The sequence below is a fragment of the Clupea harengus genome, chromosome 16 (genome assembly GCF_900700415.2).
Source record: "Clupea harengus chromosome 16, Ch_v2.0.2, whole genome shotgun sequence".
NCBI lineage: Eukaryota > Metazoa > Chordata > Actinopteri > Clupeiformes > Clupeidae > Clupea > Clupea harengus.
The window spans coordinates 3559560-3573113 of record NC_045167.1 but is presented as its reverse complement, the minus strand read 5'-3'; the positions used below and the strand labels follow the sequence as shown (position 1 = coordinate 3573113).

The 13554-nt window shown below is 41.2% G+C and overlaps 1 protein-coding gene across 1 annotated transcript; it reads right to left on the bottom strand.

The window, feature by feature from the left end:
- Positions 1–5278: 5278 nt before the first annotated feature.
- Positions 5279–10709, bottom strand: LOC105904122 (potassium voltage-gated channel subfamily G member 3-like). Its single transcript, XM_042710044.1, has 3 exons — positions 9722–10709; positions 8405–8407; positions 5279–6525 (listed from the first exon to the last, which is right to left on the bottom strand). Exons 1-3 carry the CDS (start codon positions 10345–10347, stop codon positions 5907–5909), a joined length of 1248 nt encoding a protein of 415 aa, XP_042565978.1. The 5' UTR covers positions 10348–10709; the 3' UTR covers positions 5279–5906.
- Positions 10710–13554: the final 2845 nt, after the last annotated feature.

Sequence of the window (13554 nt, the reverse complement as noted above, 5' to 3'; positions counted from 1 at the left end):
TTGTTTCTTTAAAGATGAAAAGTCATTTCATGAAAATTCCATCGATAATCAGGTATTTTAATGTATGAGAGAGAAACTACGCTTGATATAGCGTACGTTTACTGATGACATGAGCCCAGCAGAAGAGAATTAAGCAAACTAATTGGCCATGTCCTTGCACCCTACACCGCTGCATGTCGCCACTCCCCGGGGCTCCTCGTCAGAGCATAGGGTATTTTTTAATGATGTCCCTCATTCATAAAAATAGTTACTGGAAGTAAAATGTCACGCTCGAAATTGCTTAAGATATCATTTAGGAAGAATAGCCTTCTGTAAACTTACGTTTCGACTGGAACAAAAATTAGGCACCATACTGTTGCATGGCATTTTTCATTAAAGTTAATTTGATTATGGGGTCCTTAATGCAGAAAGCGATTAGACCTATTTCATTGCTAATTCATAAGAACCTTTAAAGCATTCATAAGACAATTTTCTGGCAAATATAATTTGAATTTCCCCAGCTGGAAGGGCTAAGTTAATGGATAAAGTGATTGATATTGTATCAGTGGTCTGCATGAGAAGCAGCTTTCTACTGCACAGGGTGCCAAATCAGTGCTTTTACCCACATGGCTAATCTAGCCCGGTCAGTTATTTCAAATAGCAGACAAACCAGGTGCTGCACTCTCTATGAAGAAGGGCTTTCTGTGTTCAGCTCCTCTGCTGGGTGCTGTCACGTCTGGACCCCTGACCCTGACTAATTCATTCCGCTTCCAAGATCAATGTGGTGAGCTACGAAATTAAAGAAGTTGATTAGGAGAGCCAGAATTGATTTGGTTTAAAGCATGGTCTCTCTGCTTTACGTAAGGGATAATGTATTGTCCGGAGGTCATTATCCAAAAATAAATCCCGACGGGGCGAACAGCACCCCGACTTACATTGGGCCATTATGACATCATAATAGGGTCATTCAACTGGCTTGCACCTGTGCTTCACTGACACCTGCGCCAAGGTTCCAATGCTCCTCTTCTCTCTGTCCCTCCCCATTAAACTGTATAACTAGGAATATTAAGAGACACCTTTCATACTCTGCTTTTTTTTCTCCATCTTTCTCTTTATCCCTCTTACTCTACTTTCTCTCACACTTTTCCCTCTTCACTCTCTCTTTACTGTCTTTATCCAGAGCCTTTCTTCTTTCTTTCTTCCACTCTTCTTTCCGTTCTTCTTTCCTTCTTCCACTCTTCTTTCCTTCTTCCACTCTTCTTTCCTTTCTTCACTCTTCTTTCCTTTCTTCTGTCCTTCTTCCACTCTTCTTTCCTCCTTTCACTCTTCTTTCCTTTCTTCTTTCCTTACACTCTTCTTTCTTTTCCTCTTTCCTTCTTCCACTCTTCTTTCCTTTCTTCACTCTTCTTTCTTCTTCCTCTCTTCTTTCCCTCTTCCCCTCTTTTTTCCTTTCTTCTTTCCTTCTTCCACTCTTCTTTCCTTTCTTCACTCTTCTTTCTTCTTCCTCTCTTCTTTCCCTCTTTCCCTCTTTTTTCCTTTCTTCTTTCCTTCTTTCTTTTCTTCTTCCTTTCTTAACTCTTGCATTTCATGCACTGGTATTTCCTTCGGGAAATGCATTTTCTAGTTTTGATTACATTTTATTACATTTCAATTCATATTTTAAATATCTTTGTACAGTCCAACAAACATTCACTATTTAGGCCAAGTTACTTGTCCTGCTATTCCTGATGTAGTGATATCTATCCATTGAAGCTGTTGAATCGTTTTCCTTTAACATCCACATAACAGATATAACATGTGACATTCTATGCATTATGTATTTCATTCAATTCAAGAATCATGACATTTTCAGTATTCAGTTTTAGTATTTTTATTACATTTCAGGTGCACTGGGACAATCTGAGTTTTATTGCAATTTTTTTCTGATGCATTATGTAGCTACGTTCATAAAGACAGCACTATGAGTTTGAGGTTTACAAGTGGTAGGCTGAGTGATGATGTTTATTGACTTTTTTATTGAGGTTATGCATTTTTCAAAGCAGGAACTTCTCACTGACACCTCAACCTGAGTGTTATGAGAAGAAAAAAACATATTGAATTTCAGATCAATGTCTGTATTCATTCACAAGGTGAAGAGCACCCAGCACCACAGCTGTTCTGCTGCACGTCAAGGAAAGTTTTAACTAGTGTTGTGGGTGCATGAAAGCATAACTTTGCAAGCTACTAATTACTTAATAAGAATAAGAAATTGAACCATAGCAAAGCTACCCTAGAGTGACATATAGTTTGGTTAACTAGAGCTACTTAGAAAAAGTATTTCAATGTATTTTGTAAAAAAAATTATCAAATTGACAATGTAAACATGATACAAAATTATGACAAAATATAATCCAAAAAAGTCACATGCCAGCAACAAATGCCATTTAGCTGAGTTGACTGCAAAAAGGGCTTACTTGTTCACAGGTCATACATTTACCCACAAATGTAATACCCCACTATTCATGGGAAAGTGCAAGGAATATCAGCTTTGTTTTTAAATACAATGACTATCAGTCAGATACCAAGCATGATTACTTGTAAGGCAGATAACTTCTAACAACTTCTCTGAGCAATCGTTAAGAAATAGCATTAATCAATTTAGCACATTGCACTTCACAAAGGTCAAGTATGTGCTGGTGGCCGCCTGATTGAATGCATTCCTGGGCATGCCTTTACAGCGGTGAGGATGGCAGAAAAGGGGGGCGGGGGGGGGGGGGGGGGGGGCAGGGCTACCGAAACTACAAATAATTTTGGGCCATAAAGGGAATATATATATTTTTGTATCTTTACCATTCACCATATTTTACCATTGCTCTATTGTAATTTAACCCCCTTTGACCACAAAAAAATGGTAAAAAAAAGTTATTTAACTACTTGAATCACTATGCAAATATGAATGTAGTTGAACTACGAGCGAGCCTTTACAGTGGTGAGGATGGCAGAAAAGGGGGGGGGCAGGGCTGGTCAAAGGGGGTTCAATTACAATAGAGCAATGGTAAAATATGGTGAATGGTAAAAATACATAAATGTATATATTCCCTTTATGGCCCAAAATGATTTGTAGTTTCAGTAGTTAAGTACACAAAAAATGGTAAAAAAAAGTTATTTAATTACTTGAATCACTATGCAAATATGAATGTAGTTGAACTACGAGTGAGCTACTGCAAAATGCAGTTAAACTAGTAGTTTAATTGCATGTAGTTCACTACTCCATAACACTAGTTTTGACTTGGGTCACGCTTCACAAAACATGTATCGTCTAGTTTCCTGTTATTGTCCTTCTCTGTCTCTGGAACGTCTCATCCTGTGGTAACAATGATTTATCCCAGCTATATTTATGCAGATATATTGAACATGTGTGTCCCATGATCCTGTTAATGCATACCCTGTGTTGACACATGGCAGTCACATTTATATCTCATAGTCCTGTTTTTCTGAGGCAAGAGAATGAAGCATGATATGTGAATTGGCATTTGTTAAGAATATAAAGCATGTGCAACCAGACCTTGTTGTCTCAGTCATATCTGACATCCTACTTGCGAGTAGAATAAACCACAGAGATTCCTTTTGCTGTTGATAAGTTTTAGACTTAGAAACATATTACATTTTCAATACACTGCACAAAGAAAATGACTCACCCGTGATAACTACTGCTCCATCGATCTACTGAGAGTCCACACCACCCTTTAAAAAGTAATATTCTCTCCTGCTATATTAAAGGACTCACACAGCAGTAAATCTTCTGGTGAACTTCTGTTCAAAACCTACTTTAAGTGTTTTCTTTGTTCGCATTTAATGAGAACCGGCTCTAACAGGTATCAAAAAGTCTGTTCCTTCTATTACTCTAGACACCCCTCACTGGAGCATCTATCAGGTTTGGGGCTGTATCAGAAAACTGAAATGTAGTCCCCGGGGTATAAGGAAATATAGTGCTCCTTTGATGTTACCAGTAAAAACCAATGTCAGAGGGTATACAGCGTATTCATTTCCACCCTCCTTCTGTAGTATGTACTGAAAGCATGGCTAGAGCAAAACCTTCCTGTTCTTCGCACTTGCATGTATAGAAACAACCGGGTTAAGGTACATCACTCAAAGAGAACTGCACATTCCTTAGTCTTTACTCATTTTTATTGATCAGATTTTTGTGTCGGCAAGATATAACAGGTGCTGTAAGGCAAGTAATTTTTTTTTTACACACAATAAACAATACAGCAGATGAAAATGACACATTAAAAATGTTACACTTAATACAAAGACACATTTAAATATTCTCACACATAACCAAAGACATTTTATGCATTGTCAATACAAATACAAGTACAAGTTACAAAGCATTAACATGGAAACCATATTTAAAGCAATGAGTCACCAACAAACATATTGATGCATTGTCCTTTCTTCCTCCTACGCAATATGTTGTATGTTTTCTAAACCAATTCGCCTGCAAGACATAACCAACCCATAGCCAAGGCCTGACACAAGATTAAACACACCACTACCCTTTAGCCTAAACCACACTCAAATGTCTGACTGCGGCGCTGAGCGTAGTGTGAGGGGAATGGTGTGATAGAGTGGTGCTGCACCCACCAGAGTGTGGGGGAAGTGTTAATCAAATTCATTCACACCATTCACGACATTACACTGGCAGTCGATAACACTCCATGTTTGGATTATCTTCACATCCATCAAAAAAAAATGCTGCTATAAAGAGTAAATTATGAATGTAAAGCAAGGACTGGATTTATGCTGCAAGGAGCAAATATAATGCATAAAACATTGAGGGAAATGAAAAAGACAAATAATCTCTGCCTGTCATTTCATGCTTCTCAAGGTATCAACTACCGGTTGCCCATACCTTCGTGGTCTCTGGTAGATCATGGCTTTGGTGTCACTGCGGCAGCCTCAGAAGAAGTACAGACCTCCATGCCATGAGAAGCTTGCTGACCATTTCTTTCTACTCAGTAGTTATGACCGTCGTCAAGGGAACATAGCCTAGAGATGTAGGAGGACACTTTCTGCCAGACTCCCTCGCTCTCAGCTCTTAGCTCTCTCCCTCCCTCACATTTGGAGTTCATTCTGTGCCAGACTCTTCTGAAGTACTGATCTAACATGCTGGAGAGGCCTCACCATGGGAACCAGATCAGGGAACATGGAGAGGGCACTCTGCTCTTGTGGGCTGACTTAAGCCAAGCGGCTTACTGCAGTTCCATAAGGACAGCCTGGCCATCTGCAGCAGCCATAAGTGTCCCTTCCAAGCACAGCTGAACCAGAGAATTGTGCTCTTCAACTCTTGTGTGCTCTGCTGGTACTTGTGAAAAGAATAGAATTTTACCACTAGGTCTTCAAAAGGACATTCCTCTTTGGGATATATCTGCTAACAAAACAAACGACTTGTGTGTCACAGACGTCTGACAGTAGATCTAGACTGATATTTCAGAATTCAGCTTTCCATGTGTTCAGTGTCTTTCTGTAGTACCCATTAGTGTGTAGCCCCACAACTATAACACTCATGTACTGCAGCCATGTGTTAAGTGTTATTTCAGGTTATCTTTTGATTCCTAAAAACGTACTCACATTTCAGACTAAGTAAAACATGTCTGTCAGTGTGGTAAACCATATTTTGCTAGCATTACAACAGTTAACGGGGATACCATAGTGATAGACCCAAAATAAAGTATTTTCTGGTGTAATGCGGACTTTGCTCTAAACACCATGTTGAAGACTATTATAAGAGAAAGAAAAGTCCCCAGATTGTTAAACTCTAAAAGACTAAAATGTTCAGTTAGACTGTGAAGGGCTGACGGAGGGTCAGCGTATGTGACCGATACAGATGAGCAGCACAGAACAAGGCTGACCACAGGTCAGTTGAGGTGCTCAGCAGAGAGGCTCTAGGGGTGGCGTGAGGTGCGGAAGCGTTGCTGGTGATAGCACTGCAGGAAGCTGTGGTAGATGAAGCTGATTGGCAGCGAGATCAGCACGATGCCACTCACCACACACACCCCGCCCAGCACTCGACCCGGCACCGTGATGGGGTACATGTCACCGTAGCCCACCGTTGTCATGGAGATGATCACCCACCAGCTGGCCGCGGGGATGCTGTTGTAGTCCTGGCTGCTGGACTGGAGGTCCAGGCCGTGCTCCAGCAGCTGGGCCAGCGCGCTGAAGATGGCCGTGGCCACGCACATGAACACCAGCAGCATGACCAGCTCGCGGCGGCAGTGCTGCAGCGTCAGACCCAGCGTCTGCAGGCCGTGGAAGTGGCGCGCCAGCTTGATGAGCCAGAAGATGCGCGTCATGCGCAGCATGCACAGCACGATGCCAGCGCGCTGCATCTCCAGACTCTCACCCAGCAGCGCCGCGGCGGCCATCGACACGTAGTACGGGCTGACGGCCAGGAGGTCGATGATGTTCAGTGGCTGGCGGACGAACTCACACTTGTCTCGGGAGAGCAGGAAGCGCACAATGCACTCTGCGGTGAACCAGCCGATGCACACAGCCTCAATGATCCTGGGGATGGGGGGACAGGAAGTCAGATTCTAGAACTTAAAGATCACAATGACATGTTTGAAGAATATATAGGGAATTACTAACAGATATTAGACATTTACTTGAGCAATGCACTGAAGATTAAATGGAGACATTTTTTTTCACTTTAAAGGATTGCCTGACCAAAATTGGCCCACAGTTCAGTGAATGAATGCATATATTTCTGTGCGACAACTGCACCGCAAAGGAACACCTTTTCTACTAATTGCATAGTGCTCCAAAGGAACACATGTTCTGCTAATTGCATAGTGCTCCAAAGGAACACCTTTTCTGCTAATTGCATAGTTCTCCAAAGGAACACCTTTTCTGCTAATTGCATAGTTCTCCAAAGGAACACCTTTTCTGCTAATTGCATAGTTCTCCAAAGGAACACCTTGTCTGCTAATTGCATAGTTCTCCAACTTGCCTCTGCAGAGGCCCTCTCCTTGAAACAGTTCGCTCTGAAAGTGTTATGCCAAAAGAACAAGTGTGGGTGTTCTGCCAAGATTCATTTTTAGGGAAGGGTACACACATCAAACTCCAATCAAAAATCTGGCCATATGGAACAACAGAAGGGCACTGTTGGTGGATGGCAAAATACAGACAAAAAAACCTTTATGTAAGTGTGAGGGGCACACTTCCTCATCCGTCAGTACCATTCGTAAGTCCATGACAGTAGTATGTATTGTAGTATTGCAGAGGGCTTTCATTTCGTTTACAAGTTGATTTACTCTCCCTGACACACATGCACTCGCAGCATGTGCAAACTAATTGAGAAAAACGAGAGCACATGATGTTATATGACTACTGATGAAGTCCACATTCATCATACCAGAGTACACATTAGTCTCATTAGACAACACCAGACCAGATATGAGCTTTCATTTATGTGTCTATATATAGAGTTCCATTCTGCCAGCCAGAAAAGCATTGCGGTCATTGGTGGAACCAGACAGCTGTGGTATACATCCAACAGTAGCTCAGCTTAGCCATGTTCGTTCATTAGCTTATCCTTGGTTATGCATGTTACATATGGCCGTTTTGATGCTCATTACAATGTCATTAGGTTCAATGTAGACACACGCTTGATTAATTAAGAGCTTGAATGCAATACATTTACATTTAGTCATTTAGCAGACGCTTTTGTCCAAAGCGACGTACAAGGGAGAGAATATTCAAGCTACGAGCAATAGAACCTGGTGTAACAATAAATAAATAAATACTACTTTATGTAAACTTTATGTAAATGCACATTGTGTGCATTTAGTTACTTGCCCAAACCAAAACCCATTATCCTAATCTATCTTGTAAGAGCACGTACTAACGCAATACACTGCTCAGTAATGAATAAAATGGCAATATAAATCAATGCCCATGTTTAATAAGGAAATGTTATTACTGAGTGAGTTTTATTACAAGGTTACAATCATAAGTAATGAACAATATCTATCTGTTGGCATAATGGGTGTCCAAAATAAACTTTGATTGATTAGATTAACACAACTCTTTTCTCAACTCTGTCATTCTGGATGGCAGATGATGGTAGCACAATCCTGATGAAACTCTAAATACTCTAAATGCAGTTTTCTTCGTGCACTTTGTTCCTCCGTGTACACGCCTGCAAAATACGCCGTAGGCTAAGATGTCCTTCTTTATCAGGGGATTATATCAGCTGATGTTGACACAACTGCAATAGTGCATTTAGAAGTGCACGTAGATGGTGGCATGGTATTCACTACTGTCATATACTTAAGACACTAGTATTGTTATTGGGTCATCACCAAAACAGTCAACTGGAACTGGTTGCCAATAGTAACAAAGCTCAGATGAGTAGGTTGTAGTGCATTTACATCTTCAGCACCTGCTTTCAATGAATGCAGACAGGTATATAGTCATTTAGATATTCTTTAGGCAGTTATTGTGTTTTCATGTTTTAACATTTGTCCTTATATTTGTTTAACATTTGTCCTGGTGTTTGTTTTGTTGTTCAGTGCCTGTTGAAGATCACCTGTCCTCTATTGGGAAAATAATATGACTGAACTTGCTCAGTACAACCCACTGAAAAATTCTCAATTTCATTTGACATTCTGCAGTTTTACCCGAAAGGCTATAACCACACCATCTCATTTCTCTCTCGCTCTATTTTTGTGCTGTTTTCAAGTGTGTAGGATGTGTCAGTATAGAAGGCTTGAATATTTTTCCTGAATCCCATGAAGTTGTTTCCCCTCCCAAGCTCACGCATCTTCTGTGGGCATTTGTTGTTATTTTGCCATGCCTCTGGGCTAGAGCAGTAAGGGGGCAGGGGGGTGTGACATGAGTTGTTCCTTTGTCTAGGGATGCCTACATTTTGCTGTTACCCCCTGCTGTGCCTCTTTTGCTACTATCCTGCGACAGAGGAGCTGTACGTGTCTGATTCAATCCCTACCGGAATTTTGTTTTATTTTCCTTGATGTCAGAGATCAGGAAAAAATAAAAGCATTTAGACCCATGTAGGCCGGTTGTGGCGTCACGTCAATTTTCCATTCAATTTATCAAACACAACACAATGCAGACAGGGAGCGCACACTCCTGTTACATCAGCGTTGCCTTACCCTTAGACTTTACCTTACATATAAGTGTGTGCTACATCCCAAGTTGACACATCCAAGTTCTGTTGACATCTAACTAAGCTAAGGTTAACATGTACAGTACCCTATGTACCAGCTGTGGGCCCTTTCAAAAACAGCATCCAAGTAGAAACACATACGCATTGCCCATTGGCTTACTTATCCTTCCTGTTAGAGTTTATACATATCATCTTATAAGCAGACACTTGCAGGTTGCTATGGATTAGTCTAGGTGCCTTGATATCAGGGAGTGGTGGAACCACTGCGTGCTGAGAGCAATAGTCTCCATTTAAGGCAAATTCCATTGGACAACATGTCATGCCATTGATTATGATATGGGTTCAAATATTATTGCTGTATGAACTAAAAGGGGAAAAACTATGTCCTTGCCCCTCGAAGTGTCCGATTTGTGTATTTGTCTAAAACCCTTGATCGTATTTGAAGGCGGTTTCATTAGCTGAGTCCATCCTCTGATTTCTGGTTGACTTCATTCATTACCTCACAACCATGTACAAAAAAGGGAAATGTTAAAGTGTCGTGCTTGTTTAAGCAATGTGTAAATTACATCTTACCTGTGCTCTTCTAGTTTTTTATTTTTGGCTGTTTCCCAATCTGGCAGAGTACTGGCACAAAGAATGACCATGGATACGATGACACAAATAACAGACAAGGCGGCTACAATTTGTGCAGCGACCGACGATGCCGGTTCCTCAAAAATCCTTCTGAGTTTTCCTATCCATCTCATGCTCCATCCTGTGGAGACAGCAGGGTCCGTGGCGGTCACCTCTTCGCCTCTAGGCTCTTCCTCTGGCTGGTTGTCCTCCTCGAATAAGTAAGTGTGTGTGTCGGACATCCTGTCGTCGAGTCGCCTCTGGCAACAAAACTCCAGATGTGAACTCTCCAGACCCCAGTATATCATCTCATTGTAGAAAGAGAGTTCGCACATTTTCGGGGCGAACCTGAGTCTCCCCGAACGCACGTACAGCATAATGAAGACAAAAGCCTCTGAGTGTCTATCGAAGAAGAACTCATTTCGCTCGCGGTCATAGTCATCACACACCTCCAAAACCTCCTTTTCGGACGAGCAATTGTGCAGTCTACTTACCCGTCGGAGAGGGAAATCTTTTATGATTTCCCTAGAGAATGCATACTTGGTGCCCCCGACGTTTAGAATACAAATGCTTTTTCCGAACTTCATCGTGGGGTGTTGTCATGAAACGCCAATGGTGCCAAGACAGTACAGAGAAAATGCATCGGACTAACCATTTTAAAAAGACCCCTCTTCTTTTGCCATTGTCATTTGTAAAAAAACTTCCTATTACATCCATGAGATGGTTTTCCAAGCCTACACATGTTGCGAAGCCCTCCTACATCCACTCCTCTCTCTGTGGTTGTTTGATGTAGTGCGCGTGGTGTCGGGGGCAACCCAGGATCTGCTTCAGTGGCGCCCCCTCCTTACGCAAAATACGCACACCGCATAGTGCTTACAGGATTGGCTCTAATGATTATTCCCGAGGACTGAAATCGATATGGAGAGTTTTGAGGGAGTGTGATACATCAGGCACCAGGAGAGTCTTTTGTTGTAAGGTAGGCTGAGGTTTCATTCTCTCTAGGATGGCGTGTAAAAACAGGGTTAATGTTACTGTTGGTGCACTTAATGAGCTAGCGACCAAGAAACACATCACTTGCTTTAGTATTTAGGCTATCTGATCGACGTTTATTCTTTCTTTTGTTTAATCCGTGGATGCTAAGTTAGGTTCAGTGCCTGCAAGGTAGCTAGCTCTTATCTGATTTATCTAAAATAGAAAGAAAACATCTCTATATAAAAAAACGTGGGCTACGCCTACGTTTATTAACTAAAAACTACGACAAAACAAGAGCCAACTCATATTTTGGCTGGAGCAGTCCTTAAACCACCTTAAAGTAGGTTAACTTAGTAGTAAAATAACGTTCCAGTCAACCAATTTATTTTCAAAGGTGGTTTGTTTCGCAGTGCAGTCTTTGTCACACTGTCCCATGCGCCAGACGCTGTCATTCACTTCTGTTTACGCTAATAGTCAACGTTTCTTGAAATTGAGCTGCTGCCACTTGTGAGTGGCATGCTCTATGGTGGCACAACTTTCTTGAGTGTGCGTACCATGAACAAGTATCCTGCGGGTGCCCCTGATTTATTTTACCTTTCCCGTTGCTGAAACAGACTGATTAGGGAGCTCAAGTATCACTAATGATCTCACCGATCAACACCACTCTGCTGTGACTGTTCGATTACATCTTCATGCTGAACGTGCGTAATCGATAACCTAAGGAATCACATGCGTAAAACACGAAACAGAAGAGCGAGGTCGATATTCTGCAAACAAACTAAGAAATTTGGTTGTAAAAGTGTATGCATTAATTTACTATCTTTTCTTGAATAGGGAGAAGAGTGGCCTACCGTCCTCCAAAACTGAGATAAGCTGTAACTGGAGACTGTGTGGCTCTAAGAAGCATCTGTCCTTGTGACACAGAATGACCAAATCATGTATCACAATTATTGACCACATTTTCAAAAACATCCCAATCACAGTTTCTTCATCCATGCATTTATGATCTTTAAACATGTTAAATGAGACACACTTTATTACACATACATTATTGTGTGAATGACATCATGATGTATGTGATCTTCTCATCTCCCCTCTGGGCAGACAGTGAGTACTGCATAAGGGGTCGCAAGAGTTGAGACTTTACTGTAGGATGGTGTTGCAAAAACTTCCTGAGGAACATTTCAGAACTTTCTATTGTAGGAACAATGAACAGATTCAAGGAATCTATTTCCCTGATTGACATAACACAGGCTTCCCAGATTGCACCATGTCTAAATATAGCCAATGAGCATGCACTGAGACATGATGTCATATGTTCAGGGGTGAGATAAAGCAAAAGGTGTCAAAAAGCACAACACACCGTAATCAGTATGAAACAATGAGGCACCATACCAGTAATTCATCTTCTTACATGATGAGACTCAGACACTGTGTTTCCGTTGTGAACTTGAAACGATGGATGGATGGATGGATGGATACTTTATTAATCCCAAAGGAAATTTAGGTCATCCAGTAGCTTATACACTTAACTTAACTCACAAACATACATACACAAAACCAGGGAGTATGGGAAAGTACAGCATGTTCTTTAGCTACTGCAAAGCTAGTTGTATATGATCTAAAACAACAGCACCTAGGCTAGATTGGTTATGTGATTCTTGGAACTACTGGAGGTCAGTGATCACTAACCAGTCTAACCTTGCAGGACAGGTCTCTCTCGTCTCAGGGTCTTGCATGCCTTTTAGGAAGTTAGCTCACTAGTTTCAGATCAAAACTCCATAATGCTGCTTTAATTAAACTAAAACTAGCCAGCTTACTACCTAAAAGGCATGTAAAAACCTTACAAACACACCAACAATCCAGTTTGCGAAAAAAAAAAACCCTGCTAGCATGCTAAATGGTGCCTAAATGGTTGTCAATGAAGTGCTGCAGAGGTTGTTTTTTTTTGCAGGTTTTTCCATCCCGGACCACAGAACTTCCTAGTGCATAGCTTGGACTGCTAGTGGGAACAGCAAGTGTGTTTATCTGTCCTTCACATGAGCATTCAAAGATGATTTTGAAGATAAAAGTAGTTGCTTATAAAAACATACCTCAAAAAGGGATAATTAATTGCATAGTGTTGCTTTAATAGAATTTAGAGAGACAGCACAAATGCCTAACAAATTATGAAGAAATACTAAATTTACTAAGGAAAATACAACAAAAACACATGTACTGTACAATTAGAAGATGTACACAGGAAAATGTGTTTAAACGTAGTTGCTAGAGAGGCAATCTAAAGCAGTTGGCCATGTATGTGTAGAGCAGGACAGAGGTACACATAGTCACCAGGGTCAGTATCTACCTTGTATATGCTGAAATAATATAGTTATTGTCATGACATTCAAAAAGGAAAGCATTTTGTGTATCATTAGACAGCCATGAATTGTGCTCATTCAGTTGGCAAAAAAAGAAGGGAATGAAACCAAGTGTGGGTGACTGGAAGATGTCAATGAAAATGAGGGTCAAAAACAGACGTCCAGAATAATACAGCTACAGGCCATGATAACCATATTCACAAACAGGGTTGATGCTCAGTGCAAGGGAAGATGTTTTTAAGCAAGCAAATTAGTTCCTCTGTTCATAAAGGGGGGGGGGGGGGTTCCAAATGTACCCGGATGGATGCCAGTATCATGTAGAAGTGTCCACCCAGCTGGTTAAGGAATCCTGGGAAGTTAAGCGAAACCTGGGGGTGCTTTGTCCCGACCACATCAGGGTTCTCCTTCTTGGCTGCTGTTATGATTTCCCCCTAAGAATCAACACCCAGGGGACAACATTCA